Source organism: Amyelois transitella, chromosome 18 (assembly GCF_032362555.1).
Source record: "Amyelois transitella isolate CPQ chromosome 18, ilAmyTran1.1, whole genome shotgun sequence".
Lineage (NCBI taxonomy): Eukaryota > Metazoa > Arthropoda > Insecta > Lepidoptera > Pyralidae > Amyelois > Amyelois transitella.
Genome location: NC_083521.1, coordinates 1,767,621 through 1,788,845, shown reverse-complemented (window position 1 = coordinate 1,788,845; position 21,225 = coordinate 1,767,621). Strand labels below are relative to the sequence as shown.

General features: G+C 37.8%; 3 protein-coding genes and 1 non-coding gene across 4 annotated transcripts; 2 read left to right on the top strand and 2 right to left on the bottom strand.

Moving 5' to 3' along the window:
- Positions 1–585: 585 nt before the first annotated feature.
- LOC106136165 (uncharacterized) lies at positions 586–2,372 on the bottom strand. The gene is made up of 2 exons (XM_013336624.2): positions 2,024–2,372; positions 586–1,338 (listed from the first exon to the last, which is right to left on the bottom strand). Exons 1-2 carry the CDS (start codon positions 2,229–2,231, stop codon positions 593–595), a joined length of 954 nt encoding a protein of 317 aa, XP_013192078.2. The 5' UTR covers positions 2,232–2,372; the 3' UTR covers positions 586–592.
- A 1,931-nt stretch (positions 2,373–4,303) lies between these two features.
- Positions 4,304–5,513, bottom strand: LOC106136210 (ribonuclease P protein subunit p21). The gene is made up of 3 exons (XM_013336681.2): positions 5,388–5,513; positions 4,834–4,925; positions 4,304–4,546 (listed from the first exon to the last, which is right to left on the bottom strand). Exons 1-3 carry the CDS (start codon positions 5,439–5,441, stop codon positions 4,324–4,326), a joined length of 369 nt encoding a protein of 122 aa, XP_013192135.1. The 5' UTR covers positions 5,442–5,513; the 3' UTR covers positions 4,304–4,323.
- Positions 5,514–5,892: 379 nt separating this feature from the next.
- LOC106136245 (polyribonucleotide nucleotidyltransferase 1, mitochondrial) lies at positions 5,893–21,000 on the top strand. The gene is made up of 13 exons (XM_060949055.1): positions 5,893–6,166; positions 6,330–6,535; positions 7,109–7,319; positions 8,024–8,190; positions 10,564–10,720; positions 11,473–11,686; positions 12,875–13,002; positions 13,662–13,852; positions 14,727–14,881; positions 17,152–17,339; positions 18,363–18,486; positions 18,975–19,208; positions 20,227–21,000. The coding sequence occupies exons 1-13, from the start codon at positions 6,054–6,056 to the stop codon at positions 20,377–20,379; spliced, it is 2,241 nt and encodes a 746-aa protein (XP_060805038.1). The 5' UTR covers positions 5,893–6,053; the 3' UTR covers positions 20,380–21,000.
- On the top strand, positions 15,761–15,849 carry Trnay-gua (transfer RNA tyrosine (anticodon GUA)). The gene is given in 2 exon segments: positions 15,761–15,797; positions 15,814–15,849. It is a non-coding gene; the product is annotated as a tRNA-Tyr (tRNA).
- Positions 21,001–21,225: the final 225 nt, after the last annotated feature.

The following is a 21,225-nucleotide window of genomic DNA, read 5'->3' as shown; positions in this document are numbered from 1 at the left end:
CTGTGCCAAGCTCGAGCCAGATGTTTTTATCATTAAGGTAATCATCAGTCCTATAATAAGCCTTCCCACAAAGTACTTTCAATTTATGTTTATTACGTAAATTTCTATCAGTTGTGGCACTAACTTTTTGAAAAAAAGAGGTATTTTTCCTAACATACATTATAAGATCAAAAATGTACTGGGACGCTACTGTAGGTATGTTTATGTTTAAGTCTATAGTTTAATAGTCTATAGTCGTAGACAGAGCCAACAGTCATCAAAACACTGAAAAGCCACGTTCAGCTGTTTGGCTTTATGATAGAATTAAGATTCAAATAATGACATTTTGCTAGCCAATCACCTAAAAGCGGAATCCCAATTATATAAGCCTATCCCTTAGTCGCCTATTACCACATCCATGGGAAAGAAATGGAGTGTTCCTGTCCTTTTTTGTGTTGTGTGTGTTGTGCGGTATGGTTCCCGGCACCAATATATACATAAAGAGGTAAAATAAAGCAGGTCAAAGTGTGATATTTAAATTAAACTTACCTAACCTAACCAAAAAGCAAGGCAAAATTAAACATCAATCGAAACAATTTACACCGTTATAATTTCAGTAATAAAACATACCGTACTCCACATCGTAATCGAGATAATCAAGCGACCCGCTCCGCCGCTTCACATTAACATTGATGTACGACTCCAACTCGGGATATGCTTCCATCAGCATCCTCGCCATTTGCCTGTTCAGAGTCCCATTCACGATTATATCCCTGAATGTTTCGTTCTTAATAAAATCCTGATTCATTTGGAGGATCTCGTTCAGTTTCTTCATCAACGCATCATCTATCTTTATTATCTCGTGCTCGTGTATATCTTGTACGGCTTTCTGGTCTTTTTTGTACTGGCGTTTCAACATCTCTATAAACTTCTTGAGCTGTTTAGTCTTCCTCTTTCGCGCTTTCGACGCATTCCTGTCCTGTCTGTTAATGATCTTCCTTATTTCTCTCTGTATTTTCTTTATCTGCCTTCTGATTAGCCTCTTTCGCCTTTTTCTGGCAGCTTGCCGTCTCCGCTTTTCCCGCGCTTTGTGTTTCTTGAAGCTTTCTTTGGATCCTTTCGCTTTGCCTCTCTTCTCTTTGGAATCTGTTGCTAAGCCCGAATCTTCGAAGGATAAGTCGAATCCCTGGTACATGTCGTAGGCGGTGAGCTGCAAGGCGCAGCAGACGAACTGAGTCCGACCGCAGTTGTAGTCCCCTCGGTAGATGCGGTACTCGGCGTCGCATTCCATGGGCATCATGCAGGTACCCCAGGGCATGTCGTGTTGGTTCGGATCACCGCAAGGGACTCCCCAAGGCCCTGTTGCATTTTGTTGACGGAGAAATTGAAATTTATTTAATCTTCATTGCACGAAATTCAGATGAATGTTACAGTGGGCTGAGTTCTTATTATCTACAGTCAAAATATTGCGTTAAATAACAGTCTACGTAGTATTATTTACCCAATAATTGACTGAATATGGGCGCAACTCGTAAATGTAGTCAAATTCGATTACTCAATCTAACAAGACGTCAAAGACTCCAGTCGGTCTTTCGCAAACTAGCAATCTTAACAGAGAAAAACAACCCGTATATATCATGGTTACACATATACATATGTAGTTGCCTGATTGTGCAGGTTTTCTCACGATGATTTCCCTCACCGTATGAGCATCTTATTTATATATTTATGTACAACAAGGAAAATAAGAGAAAAAAAACTTAAAATAAAGAGAAATTCAGAACAAGGGCACTACTTATTTATAGAGAAATTTCTTCCAGCAGGCCCACGACAGGATCTCTTATTAGTAGATATAGTGGTAGTCCAGCTAAACTATACGGAATATAGAAATGACACCCTAACAATAGCCTTTTTCGACATTTTCTGATGAGGTTTGAAAATCGACGATTTGGAACACCTGATGAAGTACCACATCAAAAATCGATCAGCCACGCGAACGAACTTGCGGGCTTCAGCTAGTCTAAAAATAAAAAGGATTGCTCACTCGCCGCGACCATATTCACTTGGTCCCCAGGCAAATAGGACGAGTTGATGGCTTCAAATTTCTTCTGGATCCAATGCTCCCTCCACTCATTCTTCCAGTTGAGCATCTCCAAGCTAGAGCTGGAACTGCGATCTTTGGAATCCGACGAACTCTTCTTTTTTCCTGCCAATATATAAATTTCACACTGTACACAGCTACGCGACGCCATGCACACGCGTGCATCGAAAAATCCTGCTCATTTCCGTTTCCCGCGGAAGTTTTGAGAAATTATCTCTAAGCACACGCCTAGATCACAAAAGAAACTAATAGAATACCAAATTTCTGGATCAAGCTATTTATGTTTTTTTAATATGTGAGTCAGTAAGTCAATCAGTGTTCTGTTTTTGTCCTCATTTTTATAGATAGATAGATTTATAATCACCTCAAAGTTAAACTTAAGATAAGTATGTATATCCATCATGCATATACCTATACTCTATATACATCACGTTTATATCCGTTGCGGGGAAGTCAGAGCCGTCAGAACAAGACTGAAAGGCGACGCTGAGCTGTAGTTACATATGGCTTTTTGAAGGAATTAAGATTGCTAACCCATCGCCTACAAGAAGAATCTCGAGCCTTTCCCTTAGTCACCTTTTACAACATCATTTCATGGGAAAAAATATAGAATGGTCCTTATCAAAAGAGCCGGGAACCACAAGGCACCATAAATCCGACTATCTTGCAGTTCCTGCGAGTAGAAACTACTCCACGATTAATACATGGTATGGTATTATTCTAGAAAGTATTCTATTTAAAATACATGATATAGAATATTACCGCTTCTTCTGACAAAATTCAATACCGGGTCCAAACGGAAATGCGCCAATTCGTTTTTCTCTTCTTTCTCGTGTGCTCTATTCACCCCGCGACTCTCTTTCGCGAAGAACGGGTATTTTTTATTCCCTTTTCGCATATTATTATTTTCGTACATAGATAAAACATTTGCTTTGGGGTTGCCATGGTTTATTTTCGACCGCGTTGTGGTAATAAAAATATGCGTTGCCAAAATATATAGAATGAACTTCATTTTGAAGTAGGTATTTATAAATTATTAAAATTAAAAAAACAGATTTAAATACTTAACAATAATATGCGAACTACATTTTATACAATTTTGTCAAGAACTCTAGTTTTTTCGAAATTATCAATAAAAATATTTATGACAATAACTAAATCGAAACACGCAATGTTGATATGTAAGTATTATTTTATTGCAATAAATTTATAATTTATCCACGTGCTGTTTTATATCCGTACTAAAAATAATACGAAATTAGGTGTGTTTATGTTACTTTCACACGCCGCCCGTCCGATTTGAATGGATTCTTAGACGTAAACCATCGCTTCGAAAGGCGAAGGCGTAAACAGATATTTTCAATAGAATACCAATTTAGTAACGAAGTACGCAATATTATTTGAAACGTTAATTTCAATGAGAATAATAAAATAGTATTGGAAAAATTTTGAGAGCGTTGGTGCCCGATAAATGCTTGGAGGCCACGTCTGCTATGTACCAATGATTCTTTACTAAGTTATGTACATTAGTTTGAGTGCTAACGAATGCTCTTATCGTGAGGAAACTGGCACATTGTGTAATACATGTTAGGTTTTCTGCAAAGGTTACAGAGATCAGATTGCAACTTTTTAAAAACCCTGTTCGATATCCGGTTCCGTATCTGACTCACCCAATCCAGGATCAATAGTCCAGGGCGTACCCCGGACTCCTATCAAGAGTGGTGAAGATATAACTGACGCTATTGCTACTAGCCAGGATGAACAACTAGAGGTGGCTGATAGCTGCGTTAAACCAAAATTTCGTTGAAAGCCGTTCTCGCGGGAATTTTGGGAACCCCTTTGTCAATGCAGCTCTAGACCACATAGAGACCTACATGCCAAATATAATTTTCTTGACCCAGCAATTTGGGCCGGGCGTCGTCAGTATGTCAATCAGAAATGAAAGAGTTTAATATAAACAGATTTATCTACAAAACAGGCGGTTCAAAATACAAGGTGTCACCATAACTAGACTATAATTATATCTACTACCATTTTTAAAGCACAAGTGTGAAAGAAGAGGTGGAACAAACTACACTGCAGCACTTTTACCAGATGGCAATTTACAATTAAAAATTTTTAATCTAAATTGTGGACAAATGTACATTGTTGTACAGTACAATATCCACTATATATGCAAGGTTTTTATAAGAATTACAAAAGTGCTAAAAAAAAAGTCACAGAAATACTGAAATACTTATTATTTATTCCTGTTTAATAACTTCTACAACAGCTTCTGGTCTATCCACCCATAAACTATGGTCATCATCTTTACTGGCTGGAAAAGTCCTTTTTGTACCACATGATTTGCACGTCCACTCTATTATCTTTGATTTATTTTTGTTTTTAATTTTCATCTTGGCTGTGGTGTTGTAAATGAGCATGCATCGGCATTTCTTGCAAAGCTGCCTTTTTATATCTGGGTGTCTGAAAATAAAAATACATCTTTTTTATAAAATAAAAATTAAATTATGTTTTCATAATTAATAAGACCACTTATTCTCACTCTTTAGATCTCATACAGACATACACACTAAACTCTTATAGAACATCATAATTAGTCTATGTGATATACATTTGTTTCTAACTGGAAAGAAGAAGAAAGAATATGCAATTTGAATCCAGTGACTTTTAACATAAATCATGTTTTCAAACTCTAACAGAGTACACTGAGTTGACAGTCTTCGAGACTTTTGTATCCCAAATTAACTTACATTTTCAAAACATTCTTCTTAGCTATATTGACTATTAGATTTCCGTAGTATGAAGATAGGGCGGCATTATTTTCTGATATACATTTGCTGGCCTGAAACAATACCACATTTCTATTACACAATGCTATCATTTCAAAGAAATTAATGAGCACCTAGATGTCTTTGCCAAATGGGCCAATAACTATGTATAACTTGCCAAATTTAAACCTGACATTTGGACAGTAAAGCATTGAGAGTTATTAACAGGGACATAGAGACCTGCCTTGCCGCGTTGGGGATATTATCACCAATGTTTACTTTCTTTGAAGGAAAGATAAGGTTTATGGATACTAAACTTATATAGGATGAATCTGTATGGTCTACAAAAAGTTACTACACCCTAAATCGGAACTAAAATAACTATAACTCAGAATTACCTTTATGAACCGACAGTGAATTGACTAGTTAAGCATAGAATATTGTTATATCCCTATATTGGCATATAAACATAGCCGAAAGGTATTTAGTATTTTTAATTCAAAAATGGAATAAACAATATAAATTTATTTCCTTGCCTGATACAAAAAGTTAATACGTTGGAAGGCATCGTTTCCCTGTACTTTCTTCATAATTTAAATGTAATAAATAATGTAAGATGTGAACATATCCTTACTCTCTTATCAGTCAAATCAAATTATTTACCTACCTTTAATTTTGACATTGACATTTCAGTGTGTAGTATTGCCATTTAATTTCAAATTATCCTTAAATAACAAAAGAATTCATGTATTTTATTTTCCATAATTCAGGCTAAATAGACTGTTTATACGTGATACGTATTAAGTGACTAAGTAAAAATACTTAATAATTAATAACCCAGACACAAATCATTAAAAGTCGAAGAAACACACATTTTGGGCAAAATAATACAGCTCAACCAACATGATAAGGTTTTTATTTCAGCTAACAGTGACATTTACTTAGCCTGACTATGACAGTGACATTTAATCTTATGATTTGATTGATTTGATTTGTGTAATCTTTCGGGTCGAATTCAAAATAACCTAATTTTTTATTTTATTATTGATTCATAATACATATGCACTTCACTTATTTCTTTATTCCCACTATTAAAATAAAGTAGGCTAATATAAACGAATCTTATTTAATTATTATTAAAAGTATTTTTGATACTTTCATGACCTTTTCTAATTTCAACCCGACAAAACTGATTTAGTAAAATGCTTAGTAGAAAACGATTAATTTTATCAAAAATTAAAGCCCGTGCCCGTTTATACTGTCGTTACTTCTCATCAGAATCTGTAGGTCATGCGGACGTATCATTTTCAAATGGGTAAGTAAAACTTAGAGGTTATGTTCAGGGTTATATTATGAAACCATAAAGGTTAAAAAGTACGTCAACAAATGTATTATAAAATGCTTATAAGAAAAACTAAGAGCCCAAAGAAAACATCTGCTCAGAAAAATGGCTTTATTTAAGATCTTTTTGTTTTTAGAACATCTCTCAAATTATCAACCGGCCAATATGCACGCTTTGCTGACGGCGCGTGTGTAGCTACCCTTGGAAACACCAGCGTCTTATCCACTGTAGTCTCCAAAGCCAAAGCAAGCAACAGTTCCTTTCTGCCGCTTGTGGTGGACTACAGACAGAAAGCGGCGGCTGCTGGACGTATTCCTACTAACTTCCTAAGAAGAGAATTAGGTATTTTTGCTTTTAATTTATAGAACATGGAAAGCAACTCCATATTTTTCTCAGAGATGTTGTACAAGGCGACTAAGGGATAGGCTTTAAAACATTGGATTCTTCCCATAGGTTAGCAACCTGTCAATATTTGAATCTCAATTCCATCATAAAGCCATAAAGCTGAATTGTGGCCTTTCAGAGTTTTTTAGACTGTTGGCTCTGTCTACCCTGCAAGGGAAAGTGACTATATGTATGTAACATATAATGTGAGTTCTTTACTTTGGACCATCTTACGATCAAATAGATAAAATTATTTAGATCAGGCACAATTTTAAAGCCTTATTCTGGTTGATCTATCATTGGAGAGGACCGAAATCTAAAACTGAGATTGAAACCTGACAGTCAATTTTACTTTTGCTTATGAATTGAATATGTGTGGTGTAGTGAACATTTAGCTGTCTGCCAATGACGCTCTGCAATCAAAGTATGCAGTTCATTCCTATATTTCTCCACATTTTCCTCCTAAACAAACTGATATGCACAACTTATATCTTTAGGAATGTTTTCCCAAATTATCTTTTCACGTTCCAGGTCCCACAGAACGAGAGATCCTAACATCCCGTCTCATAGACCGCTCTCTCCGGCCGCTTTTCCCTCAGAACTACTTTTACGATACGCAGATAGTTTGCAACATGTTAGCAGTAGATGCTACCAACCCTCCGGAGACAATAGCTATCAATGCAGCCAGTGCGGCTCTTGCTTTATCAGACGTGCCTTGGAACGGCCCTGTTGGGGCTGTTAGGTAAGTTACATACATACATACATATCATCACGTCTATATCCCTTACGGGGTAGACAGAGCAAACAGTCTTGAAAAGACTGAAAGGCCACGTTCAGCTATTTGGCTTAATGATAGAATTGAGATTCAAATAGTGACAGGTTGCTAGCCTGTCGCCTAAAAAAGAATCCCAAGTTTGTAAGCCTATCCCTTAGTCGCCTTTTACGACATCCATGGGAAAGAGATGGAGTGGTCCTATTCTTTTTTCTATTGGTGCCGGGAACCACACGGCAATTTTACGGTTAGGTAAGTTTCCCACCTTTATTTACTGTGATGATAAACTGTGTCCTTATTTGCTTTGCTTTTTTGAATTTTTAATTTTACTTAATATATACAAAATTTTGCGCTGGGCTAGTTCTAGGAAATTTAAAAAAAAACCTATGTTATTCCTTAAGGTCTTTTCTATCTCTCTTCTGATAAAAATTCAAAAAGAACTATATTATGTACGTACATACATACATAATGTCACGCCTTTTTCTCCAAATGGGTAGGCGACGACTACCTCTTTCCAGTTGCCACGATCTCTGCATACTTCCTTCACTGCCTCCACATTCATAACTCTCTCACGCAAGCTTGGCGGTTTCGGGTACTCCTGACCTGACCTTTTGCCAGGACGTGATGTATTATGATGTGCTGTATTACTTAATATTCTTGTTATTCTCTCACAGAATAGGCCAAATTGACAACGAAATGATTATAAACCCTACCCGGCGTGACCTTGAGAAGTCTAACCTCAACCTCGTGATATCGGCAACGAAGAGCAACCTGGTAGTCATGTTGGAAGGCAGTGCCAATGACATACTGCAGCAGGACCTACTGAAGGCCATCAAATTAGGTACGAAAGTAAGTTATTTTCATACTTATTTTAATTTGTTTGTTGTCTGAGTCTTCTGGGCTGAAGAACAAATGAAGAGCACCTAAATGGACGAGCTTGCGTGAAGAATGTGAAGTGAAAGTGGTTTTTTTTGACGTGACCACATCTTATAAGCCGGCTCGCACGAGAAAACATGACCCATGCGGCGTTACCTCGCTCTGAGGCGTTCCATGTAAGGCTTGCACTAAGCGAAATCGCGGAACGAGCGACAAAGAGGCACAATCGGTCTTCGCGTTCGGCAGCGTATACTTACCTCCTTGTCTATATACATACATATCTATTATCTATATCTGATTGACAACAATCTTCTCAATCAATATCAGTCTGGTTTTAGGCCCGGTCACAGCACAACTACTGCTCTGCTTCGTGTTACTGATGACTTAAGAAATTGGTGTTAATTGATTTTAGTAACGCGTTTAATACTGTCGATATCGATATTTTATTAACTATCCTAACCCGTTGCAACGTCTCCCCTTCGGTGATTGATTGGTTCTCGAGTTATCTTCGCGGTCGTCGGCAGCAGGTTCGCAACGGCGCGGAGTCATCCGACTGGTGTGATCTGAAAGCCGGCGTACCGCAAGGCGGCACGGCATTTTATCTCCTATCCTTTTTTCTATTTTTATTAATCTTCTCTCGTCTCATATTACATGCTCTTATCACTTTTATGCAGACGACTTGCAGCTTTATACACATACTAATATAGACGACATAGATAAGTCAATATCCGTAATAAATAACAATTTAAATATTATACTGGGGTGGTCTAAAAACTTTGGGATCCAGGTTAATGTTAAAAAGTGTCAGGCGGTTGTAGTTGGAAGTACCTATCAAATTAATAATTTAGACCTCAATAGTACGCTGCCTGTGATGTTCGACGGGACTCCGATACCTTTTAGTCCTACTGTCAAAGACCTCGGTCTTCTCATCGATTCAAACCTTTGTTGGAACCCATATGTCGTTGAGCTCAGTCGAAAGGTCTACGGATCTCTACATTACCTGCAACGTCTGAAACATTTTCTTCCCATCAAAACTAAAGTAATGCTGGCTCAAGCACTTGTTATACCCATTATTGATTATGCTGATGTGTGTTGTCTGGATCTAACTGAAGAACAACTGAATAAGCTTGAACGTCTTCTCAATAATTGTATCAGATTTATTTTCTGTCTTCGTAAGTATGACCATGTCTCTGAATTCCGTTCTCAGCTTAAGTGGCTGCCCATCCGACAACGTAGGAATCTTCATATTCTTTGCCAACTTTATAATATTCTTAATAATCCCCTAGCTCCAGGTTATCTTAGATCTGAATTTCAACTTTTAAGTTCCACTCATGAAAAAATCCTACGTTCCTCTAACAGGTTGACCCTTGCAACACCTTTTCACCGTACAGGTTTTTATTCGAATTCTTTCGCTGCTACAGCTGTTAGACTTTGGAATGCACTTCCCGATTCCGTTCAAGCTTCTCCGAGCCGCGCCAGTTTTAAGTCGCACGTGGTCCAGTTGTTCCTGACCCAGTCATGAGAGAGTAAATAATCTCTGTATGTAATCTGCTGCAAATATATGTATATGTATATATATATATATATATATATATAATATATATATGTATATGTGTATGTTTAGTGTAGTATATAGGTATATATTATGTATAGGTTTTTAGTATATATCGTATAGTAAGTATGTTTGTTATACATTATTATTATCACCCACACAAAGGTTCTCCGCTTTACCCAATGGTAGACTGTTAGATAATGCTATTAGCATTAAGTCCGCCTATTGTACTTTACAAATTGTAATTGTTACAATAAAGAATAAATAAATAAAAAAAAATAAATATTAAACAAATGAAATTAAAATTTTCTTTTGATAAATGCTACCATTCCATCAGTATTTTCTTAAGACGTTGTCACGTTCAACTATCGTAAGTAAACCGTAAAGTCGGTTTACTGACGATAGTTGACAACCAATTTTTCTTTTGTTATTTGTATTAGGTATATCAAACAGCTGAACATGACCATCGTTTAGTATTCAAACAAGTGTACATAACTTTAGAAATACATAGTCATTGGTACATGGCTAAATTAATGTTTTGATACACTTGAATAATTTGTCTGTATCAATATTAATTATTATTAAAATCGGTTCAGCAGTTTATGATAAACATACATACATACATATATATAATCACGTCCATATCCCTTGCGGGGTAGACAGAGACATCACTCTCGAAAAGATTGAAAGGCCACGTTTAGCTGTATAACGATGTAATTGAAATTCATATATGTAATTGAGAAATTTGTTTTTTTTTCATAGAAAAAATTATGTACATTATTTCAGGGACGAAGGAAGCCCAACACATAGTAAGAGGTATAGAACAGCTGCAGAAACTGCACGGCAAACGGAAACGGGTGATTGAGGAGGCGACGCCGGTGAGCAGTGACGTCATAGACTCCATAAAGACACTGTCCACCATGAAGATTAGGGAGATACTCAGGTTAGTTAACCGCCTTCATGGAAATAGAAGAGGTTCTCAGTTTGACATGTATGTATGTTTGTTTGTTTGTTCGCGATTATATCGCGTTTCGCTGAACCGATTTTCGATGCGGTTTTCAGGATTAATGTTTGTAACAATTTGGAGAAGGTTAAGGAAGGTTAACCAAATTTAAATAGGAGGTATTGGTTGGATGCCATTCTCTGTTTTACAAATATAACTTAGAAGAAGAATAAATGTCAAAATATTTATGTTAATACTAATGTCAACAGGTTGCTGGTGGGATGGGGCATAGTGACAGGTGAAAGACTGGATTGGAAAAAATTTAATGAGCATTTGGCTAACTTGGGTAGACCGATCACATCGCCTAACTAAAGAATCCTAAGTTTATAAGCCTATCCCTTAGTTGCCTTTGTCGAGATCCATGGGAACGAGATGGAGTGGTCCTATTCTTTTTTGTATTGGTGCCGGGAACCACACGGCACTTGTATTGGTGCCGGGAACCACACGGCACATTTACTTACTTACTTATTTCGTAAAAGGCGACTAAGGGATAGGCTAACAAACTTGGGATTCTTTTTTACGCGATGGGCTAGCAACCTGTCACTATTTGAATCTCAATTCTATCATTAAGCCAAATAGCTGAACGTGGCCATTCATTCTCTTCTAGACTGTTGGCTCTGTCTACCCCGCAAGGGATATAGACCTGACCATATATATGTATGTATGTATGTATGTACTCACTTATTTTACAGCGACCACAGTCACGACAAAATGTCGCGCGATCATGCGATTTCAGAGCTTCGTCAAACGGTTCTCAACCAACTGCGGGACACTGATATAGACGTGGGAACGCTACAAGACACCTTCAACTCTCACCTCAAGCACACGTTCAGGGAGATGATCTTCGAGACAGACGTCCGCTGTGACGGCAGGCACCTGGACCAGCTCAGGGACATCAGCTGTCAGGTGGGTTTCCTTATATATATACATACATACATATGATCACGTCTATATCCCAAGCGGGGTAGACAGAGCCAACAGTCTTGAAGAGACTGAATGGCCACATTCAGCTTTTTGGCTTAATGATAGAATTGAGATTCAAATAGTGACAGGTTGCTAGCCCATAGCGTAAAAAAGAATCCCAAGTTTGTTAGCCTATCCCTTAGTCGCCTTTAACGACATCCATGAAAAAAAATGGGAGTGGCCCTATTCTTTTTTCTACTGGTGCCGGGAACCACACGGTCTTAATAAAACAATTGAAAGAATCCTCTTAAAATAGGTAGTGTGCAATAAACTCTTGTATCTCACCATCAGCATTAGTCAAATGGACGAATTAAAGTCATGCTCTCGACTAATTCCACTTTCACCCTCATTTGTTCCTAGTTTGGCCATCAGTTGGCCAAACGAAGCCAAACAGCTGAAGTGGCTATTCAGTCTTTTCAAGACCGTTGGCTCTGTCTACCCCGCAAGGGATATAGACGTGACCATATGTATGTATGTCTCACCATCAGCATTAGTCAAGTGGACCAATTAAAGTCACGCTCTCGACTACTTCCACTTTCACCCTCATTTTACTCCTAGTTTGGCCATCAGTTGGCAAAACAAAGCAAATAGCTGAACGTAGCCATTCAGTCTTTTCAATACCGTTGGCTCTGTCTACCCCGCAACGGATATAGACGCGACCATATGTATGTATGTATGTTGGCCATCATTTTTTTTATTTTACAGTTATCGGACCACCCGTACATCTAGCTCAGTTTGGTCCAAAGGTTCGACTGGCAGAGAATGCCTTGTGGCATTAAGTCCACCTGTTGTACATTTAAAGTGCCGTGTGGTTCGCGGCACCAATACAAAAAAGAATAGGACCACTCCATCTCTTTCCCATGGATGTCGTAAAAGGCGACTCAGGGATAGGCTTACAAACTTGGGATTCTTTTTTAGGCGATGGGCTAGCAACCTGTCACTATTTGAATCTCAATTCTATCATTAAGCCAAATAGCTGAACGTGGCCATTCAGTCTTTACAATACCGTTGGCTCAGTCCACCCCGCAAGGGATATAGACGTGACCGTATGTATGTATAAAGTTTTAATAAATAAATAAATCGGCAATTGCACGCTTCGGAACCCACTTTTAAATATGATCATTGCATCAGGTGTCTCTCTACGAACCGCTACACGGCAGCGCCTTGTTCCAGCGCGGGCAGACTCAGGTGCTGTGCACGGTCGCGTTCGATTCCCCGGACAGCGCTCTCAAGATGGACACGCTCACGATGCTTACCAGGTATTGTAATTAAAGTAGATAGTACAGATACACTGTTAGATTTTCAACTCTATTGTTAAGCCAAAACGGCTGAACGTGGCCTTTGTCAGTTTTTTTGAGACTGTTGGTTCTGTCTACCCCGCATTGGATATAGGCGTGATGGTATTTATGTATTTCACTGTTAGATTTACACATTAAATTCGACTCCGCCCATAACTATTATTTTAAGAATTTCAATTATCTTGGTGGCAATTTCTTCTTTAGTCTGCCTCGTAAGGGATATAGACGTAATATGTAAATATAATACATACATAGATATAATCACGGTTATATCCCTTGCGGGGTAGACAGAGCCAACAATCTTGAAAAGACTTAAAGGCCTCGTTCAGCTGTTTGGCTTAATGATAGAATTGGGATTCAAATAGTTATAGTGACAAATACAAATACACAAAATGGCAACTTTGAAAGAGAAAGGCACAAAGAAACATGAGTACTTTATAAAAGAGATAAAAGAATAAAAGTATCTAGGGATTGTGGCAAGTGCATAAATGTAGTTTCTGCCTATTATTCAGTTAAAAAAACGTGATCATACACTAATTTCATCTCTTATACTTGTATAATTAAACCAACTTTAGCTAGTTATACGATAGTCCAAGTAAAGTAAAGTTCTTTTCCACCAGCGGCATAAAAGAAAAGAACTTCTTCCTCCACTACGAGTTCCCGTCGTACGCGACCGGCGAGGTGGGCCGCAGCGGAGCCCCGGGGCGCCGCGAGGCGGGCCACGGCGCGCTGGCGGAGCGCGGGCTGCGGCCCGTGCTGGCGCGCCAGCCCTACGCCGTGCGGCTCACGGCCGAGGTGCTGGAGTCCAACGGTGAGGTTGCTTGCTTCCTTCTACCAGAAACTACTATTTTCTGCCAAAAAATTACTATTTTCTACCAAAAACTACTATTTTCTACCAAAAACTACTATTTTCTACCAAAAACTACTATTTTCTACCAAAAACTACTATTTTCTACCATAAACTGCTATTTTCTACCAAAACTACTATTTTCTACCAAAAACTACTATTTTCTACCAAAAACTACTATTTTCTACCAAAAACTACTATTCTCTACCAAAAACTACTATTTTCTACCAAAAACTACTATTTTCTACCAAAAACTACTATTTTCTACCAGAACTACTATTTTCTACCAAAAAAGTACAATTTTCTACCAGAATGCCGGCTAAAGCTTAGGTAAACCTAGTACCTAATTTTTTTTTAACAAAATCTATCTATGCTTTTATTTTCTCCCAAGCTTCTGCTTGCATTACAGCTCCAGGCTACATGGTTCTGAGGACTCTGCAAGAAGCGTAAACCTGGTTAAGAAATACCAGTTATACTTTCCCACACTAAAATTAACTTCGGATTTCTGCCAAACCTGTTTAGAATAGAACCACTCCATCTCTTTCCCATGGATGTCGTAAAAGGCGACTAAGGGATAGGCTTATAAACTTCTCTTCTTCTTATCTTCTTGATAGGATTCTTCTTTTAGGCGATGGGCTAGCAACCTGTCACCTCTATTCCTACATCTTTATTTGAAACTCAATTCTATCCAAATAAAGCCAAATAGCTGAACGTGGCCCATCAGTCTTATCAAGATTGTTGGCTCTGTCTACCCCGCAAGGGATATAGACGTGATTATATGTATGTGTATGTAATTCTTATGTAGCAAACTGAATGAACCTTGTTCGTTTGTCACAAGGTTCAAGTTCCATGGCGTCAGTCTGCGGCGGGTCGTTAGCGCTGCTGGACGCGGGAGTCGAACTGGCGTCCCCCGCCGCCGGCGTCGCCGTGGGGCTCGTCACCCGCACCTCAGAGGGACTCCTCACAGACTACCGCATCCTCACTGACTTGTTGGTGAGTTTAGTCTACGCATCGCTCCCGTAAAAAGAATAGGACCACTCCGTCTCGTTCCCATGGATGTCGTAAAAGGCGACTTAGGGATAGGCTTATAAACTTGGGATTCTTCTTTTAGGCGATGGGCTAGCAACCCGTCACTATTTGAATCTCAATTCTATCATTAAGCCGAACAGCTGAACGTGGCCTATCAGTACTTTTCAAGACTGTTCGCTCTGTCTACCCCGTAAGGGATAAAGACGTGATCATATGTATGTATGTATGTATCGCTCCCGTAAAATCTTGTTAAATATGTTTTCTCATCGGTACTTCACAATATTTAATTTCTCCTGCACCGTTCAAATATCGACATGTGCCATTATGTACCTACTTTCTAAGAGGCAACAGTCTTGACTTGAAAGACTGATAAGCCACGTTCAGCTGTTTGGCTCAATGCTAGAATTGAGATTCATATAGTGACAGGTTGCTAGCCCATCGTCTAAAAGAAGAACCCCAAGCTTGTAAGCTTAGTCGCCTCTTACGACATCTATGGGAACGAGATGGGGTGGTCGTATTCTTTTTTTATTGATGCCGGGAACCACACGGCACATCACACAGTATTAACATCTATTAGAAAACTTACTCCATTCAATTAAGTATTTTATTAATTATTATATTTTAATAATTCGAAATATTGAAACAAAACGGACTGTAATTCATACAATACATATTATGTATATTTTAATTACATAAACAAATAAATAAACTAACAAACGTACAAATATATTATATAGTACAGAAACCTCGTCACGAGTCAATTTGTATGTGAAACTTGTTTCCCTTTCACCGTAATTACATAATGCATTGAATGCGATATACATTTTGCGTGGTGATAATGAACCTTCGATAGCTCAGTTGGTAGAGCGGTGGACTGTAGTTGGTTAGAAATTGGCATCCATAGGTCGCTGGTTCAAATCCGGCTCGAAGGAGTTTTTTTTTTTATTATTTCAAATGCAAATTAAAAATGTTATTTGCATAATGAGAGTACAACATGGTATTAAATTTGTATAACCCATTTTCATATTTACCCTTTCGGATATTGCAAACATTTATTTATATGTACAGTAGTATACATACTAACTAGAAACTAACGTAGGTATACATAAATATATTTATTTTATTATCCGTGAACTTGTACTAACGGTACGAATTATTTTGGTTTCAAATGACTAAGATAAATATTACATACGTAGGTACATACCTACCATCACGCCTCTTTCCCATTGGGATAGGCAGAGACTATGGAATTTTACTTGCTACGAAAAAAAAATATTACATCCATTTTAAAATAAGACCTTTTACTATAAAACTGTGAAAACTGCATCAAATTAAGTATTTTTTTGATGAACGTGATTTGTGAATGATAAATCTAGATATATCTTATACAAATACGTTTTCTTTAATAGACCTTCAAAGGGCCACAATTTTCCCCCAAATTTTTATGTTCCAAGCAAACTCAAAACCTTCTAAACCGATTTTTTAATTAAGTTAGAAAAAAAACATACAAAGGTTTATATGAGGAACCACACGGCATCTTCTAAACCGATTTTTTAATTAAGTTAGAAAAAAGCATACGATGGTTTCTGAGCTTTACTTTTCTTCATGGCATTTTACATGCATAGGGACATATCCCTTGCGTGGTAGACAGACCCAAGGGGGGCTCAATTTTTTTTGTTTTTTTTTTATTCATTATTATAGTATACTTCATATCGCTTAATAATTATTGTCAAAACGTATGTTTTAACAACATTGGTTGACGTCAAATAAATTACTTAAAACTAAGTTTACTGCCGCTTCCAAGGCGTCAGTGCAGAAGAAGCGGTAACAAACTGCACTGCAGCATTTTCTTCAACAACGTCAACTTCACAATATCAATTAAACTTAGAATAGAATGTGGACGAGAGAATACATTGTTCAGATTAATATATTTATATGAGATTTTAATATTAAAATATATTATATTATTATATATATATATATATATATAAATAAATCGAAGAAGATAAAGAGGTCCCGGGTTCGAATCCTGGCCAGGGCATGATGAGAAAAGAACTTTTTCTGATTGTCCTGGGTCTTGGATGTTTATCTATATAAGTATTTATTATAAAATATAGTATCGTTGAGTTAGTATCTCGTAACACAAGTTTCGAACTTACTTCGAGGCTAACTCAATCTGTGTAATTTGTCCCGTATATATTTATTTATATTGATTCATGATAATTCCCCCCCAGGGTATAGAAGACTACATGGGCGATATGGACTTCAAGGTGGCTGGTACAAAGAAGGGCATCACAGCTTTGCAAGCCGACGTGAAACTGCCGGGTATACCGCTCAAGATAGTGATGGAGGCTGTGCAGAAAGCGTGCGATGCCAAGAGCAAAATTATCGATATTATGAACCAGTGTATCGATAAGCCTAGGTAAAATTTTTCCCGGTTTTTTTTTTTTTTTTGAATCTCAATTCTATCATTAAGCCATTTGGCTGCTGAACGTGGCCATTCAGTCCTTTCAAGACTGTGGGCTCTGTCTACCCCGCAAGGGATATAGACGTGAACATATGTATGTATGTAAAATTTTTCCCGTGCAAGATACGTCTTCTCGTCTTAGTTTCGATGGCGATTGTCCTTTTTTTCACAGTCTGTAAGTCGGTTTTGGTCATCTAAATTGTCAAGTCAAAAAGTGTTTGTCCATGGAGGCTGAACGGCCGCTACAATAGGTAAGTTCGAAGTGTTTTTTCCGGCACTATAGAATAAGACCACTAATATTTGTTATAGGTGTCGTAATAGGCGACTAAGGGAGAGGCTAATAAAAGTGGAACGCGTCTTGTGGGCGATGGGCTAACAAGCTATCGCAATTTGAATCTCGATTCCATTATTAAGTCGTACTGAATGTGGCCATTCAGTCTTATGAAGACTGTTGGCTCTGTCTACCCGGCAATGGATATAGTCGTGAATGTATGTATGTAAATTTAACAATTAGGGGAAAATGAGAAGGCCTTTTTCCAGAAAATATTTTAATAATTCCCTGTCTCATCTTTGCCTTTTTTCAAAGGCTGCTAAGTGTGAATTCAGTTACGCCGTAGTTTGAAACGCGCGACGCCAATTTTATCGCGCGTTAGACTATCGACAATAGGCATGATGACAATTTTTTTTGTGTTTTGGACTTAATTTAGTTTCACAACAACTAAAACATTGGTCAAATAACGGCATAAATAAACAATAAACTACCTAGAGATATACGAAGTAACATAACACATTATTTGGACTAGTCCAAAACGCCCCTTACAAAACGCAACTCAAGTGTGACGTCACACTAGTAAGAGTAAGAGTAGACAAAACTAAAACGTATTTAATTACGTGTATTCTATCATGTTATTAAATCATTAATATTGTTTTAAGACCTCGTCATCATCCCTATTATAATATATTTCGTACTGGTTCCAGGAAAGGTCGCAAAGAGAACATGCCAGTTATAGAAGAAATGGAGGTGGAGCTACACAAGAGGCCGAAACTGCTCGGCTTAGGAGGAATAAATTTGAAGAAGTTATACGTTGAGACTGGAGTTCAGGTAAATGAGGAATTCTTTAATCGCTCGACCACAGATAATTTCTAGTGTAGTCTAAAACTTGTAAATGTTAAATCTACCTGCTTTTTGTACCGTGTGGTTCCCGGCACCAATACAAAAAAGAATAAGACCACTCCATCTCTTTCCCATGGATGTCGTAAAAGGCGACTAAGGGATAGGCTTACAAACTTGAGATTATTTTTTAGGCGATGGGCAAGCAACCTATCACTATTTGAATCTCAATTCTTTCATTAAGCCAAATAGCTGAACGTGGCCATTCAGTCTTTTCAAGACTGTTGGCTCAGTCTTCCCCACAAGGGATACAGACGTGATTATATTATGTATTTATGTTAATTAATTCCCAAAACATAGATGTCTTTACAGTGTACCTGCAAATCAGGTTTATTTTTATATTTATCTATACTTCGAGGCTAACTCTGTCTGTGTAATTTGTGCCGTATTTATTTATTTATTTAATTTCTTATTCACAGGTGACACCAATAGACGAAACTAAATATAGTGTGTTCGCGCCATCACAAACTGCCATGGAGGAGGCCAAAGCGCGCATAGCGACATGGTTGACGTCGGAGCGAACTCCAGAATTAGAGTTCGGCGCCATTTATAAAGCTAAAGTCGTTGAAGTGAAAGATATAGGAGTTTTGGTGACTTTATATCCGGGAATGGCGCCCGCTTTGGTTCATAACTCGCAGTTGGATCATAGAAAGGTAAGCAACATAAGAATTTTGTCCAACATAACATATAATCACGTCTATATCCCTTGCGGGGTAGACAGAGCCGACAGTCTTGATAAGACTGATAAGGTCACATTGTGCTATTTGGCGTAATGATAGAATTGAGATTCAAACAGTGGCAGGTTGCTAGCTCGTCGCCGAAATGTTAAATACCAAGTTTATAACCCAATCCCTTAGTCGCCTGTTACGACATCCATGGGAACGAGATGCAGTGGGCCTATTGGTGCCCGAGAACCACACGGCACATTTGACCAATATTAAAAAGAACAAGCTAAAAATACTTGACCAGATCGAGGATCAAATAAATATATAAGAATATTTCTTTTGAAGAAAAGTAAAATTTTGACCAATTTCGAAAGATTGGTCACGTCGAGCGATGACATAAATTACCAAAATCCAATTGACTGTGTGACGTCATACCGCCGGTCTCTGTCTACCCTGCAAAGGATATAGACATGACTATATTATGTTTTTACCTAGCACTCATTCCCTTTTTTATAACTTACTTTTGATTATCTGTTTAAGACAAAACAAATAATTAGGTATTGTCATTCACCTTGTGGGGAGAGGCTGGTGCACTGAGATACAGGCTCTGCTTAGTTCAGACACGAGTCTCTCGCAATCTTTTGTTATATTCCTTACCTGTGATTTGTTTGTTTATACACTTACTATAAGATTGTAGAGAAAATAAAGAAATTTTTGATTTTGAAATTTTTGATATGTATCTATCTATTTAGAAAGAAAAGAAAGAAAGAAAAATATTTTATTTGATATCACAAACTTAACTATACTAACTAACAGATTTTACAATTTGTGCGTTTTTGTGAATATCAAAAAGGCTTCCTCTCAGCATAATGTTGCGGTGGTAACCACAACGCTGGTCTTCCGAGGACACCATTTTTAAAAATTAAAATTATACACTAATAGTCTATTAATTTTAAAGTTAATATATTTATGTATGTATGTATTAACATTCCATTACTTGTTCCAGATAATGCATCCTTCGGCTTTGAACCTGGAAGTAGGATCGGAGATACAAGTGAAATACTTCGGGCGGGACCCCGTCTCGGGGCAGGTGAGACTCTCCCGCAAGGTCCTGACATCCCCGCCGCCGGCGCTCGTGAGGAAACTCGACAAGAGCTAGTGATTGTGAAGTGATTTGATAGTGAAGTGATAGTGACTGATGTGAAGCTTCTAATTTTTGTGATAGACTATTGCTTGTTATTTCGTGTATGCCCAGTGTAGTCACGTCCCTTTGTATCCCTTACGGGGTAGACGGAGCTTATCAGTCTTCGTGGGACTGATGGCTCCGCTGTATGGCTTTAATATGGAATTGAGATTCAATAAGTGACAGGTTACTAGCCCGCCGCTTTAAAGGAGTCCAAGTTTATTAGCCTATTCCTTACATCCATGGAAAAGTGATGAAGTGGTCCTATTCTAAAGTGGCAGGAACTTCTAAACAGCTCCATATATCTATATAATCGCGTCTATATCCCTTGCGGGGTAGACGAGCCAGCAGTCTGGAAAGATAGGCTATAGTCGTTACACGCATGGTATAGTTCCATGATGGACCTACTGACGACTACACAAGAAAATAGTCCCTTTGTAAGTCTTCTCTACATGTGTGAGACAAATTTTAAAACTGCTTTGTCATTATTTTGATTTTATGTTACGAATCACTATTTTTGTAAATATGTTTAATGACTTTATGTTAAAATTATAGTAATAAATTACTGCCAAAATTAAAATTTATAGATATTCAATACATTTGCTTCTATATTTAATGTCCCTTTAAAGGTGAGATGTTAATAATAAACATAATCCGGGGTGCATAGACCGGTGATATCAAAAAATAATAATGTTGCAATCTTAGGGATTATTTTTTCAACAACGCGACGTGTAGCAGTGGATTTCATGCCACTATCCTTGGCAAATGAGGAGTGACGTAAACCCACAGACATGAGTACCAAGAATCGCAAGGATATATGGA

Bases quoted from the DNA above. Each gene is read 5' to 3' on its own strand.
- LOC106136165 (XM_013336624.2), bottom strand. From the start codon at position 2,231: ATGGCGTCGCGTAGCTGTGTACAGTGTGAAATTTATATATTGGCAGGA. The intron at 1,339-2,023 runs GTGAGCAATCCT...AAAATGCAACAG, and splicing joins AGTGAATATGGTCGCGGCGA to GGCCTTGGGGAGTCCCTTGC.
- LOC106136210 (XM_013336681.2), bottom strand. From the start codon at position 5,441: ATGAAGAAAGTACAGGGAAACGATGCCTTCCAACGTATTAACTTTTTG. The intron at 4,926-5,387 runs GCAAGGAAATAA...GTATTGTTTCAG, and splicing joins GTATTAACTTTTTGTATCAG to GCCAGCAAATGTATATCAGA. The intron at 4,547-4,833 runs GTAAGTTAATTT...TTTTATTTTCAG, and splicing joins AAGAAGAATGTTTTGAAAAT to ACACCCAGATATAAAAAGGC.
- LOC106136245 (XM_060949055.1), top strand. From the start codon at position 6,054: ATGCTTAGTAGAAAACGATTAATTTTATCAAAAATTAAAGCCCGTGCC. The intron at 13,003-13,661 runs GTATTGTAATTA...CTTTTCCACCAG, and splicing joins ACGCTCACGATGCTTACCAG to CGGCATAAAAGAAAAGAACT. The intron at 14,882-17,151 runs GTGAGTTTAGTC...ATTCCCCCCCAG, and splicing joins GCATCCTCACTGACTTGTTG to GGTATAGAAGACTACATGGG.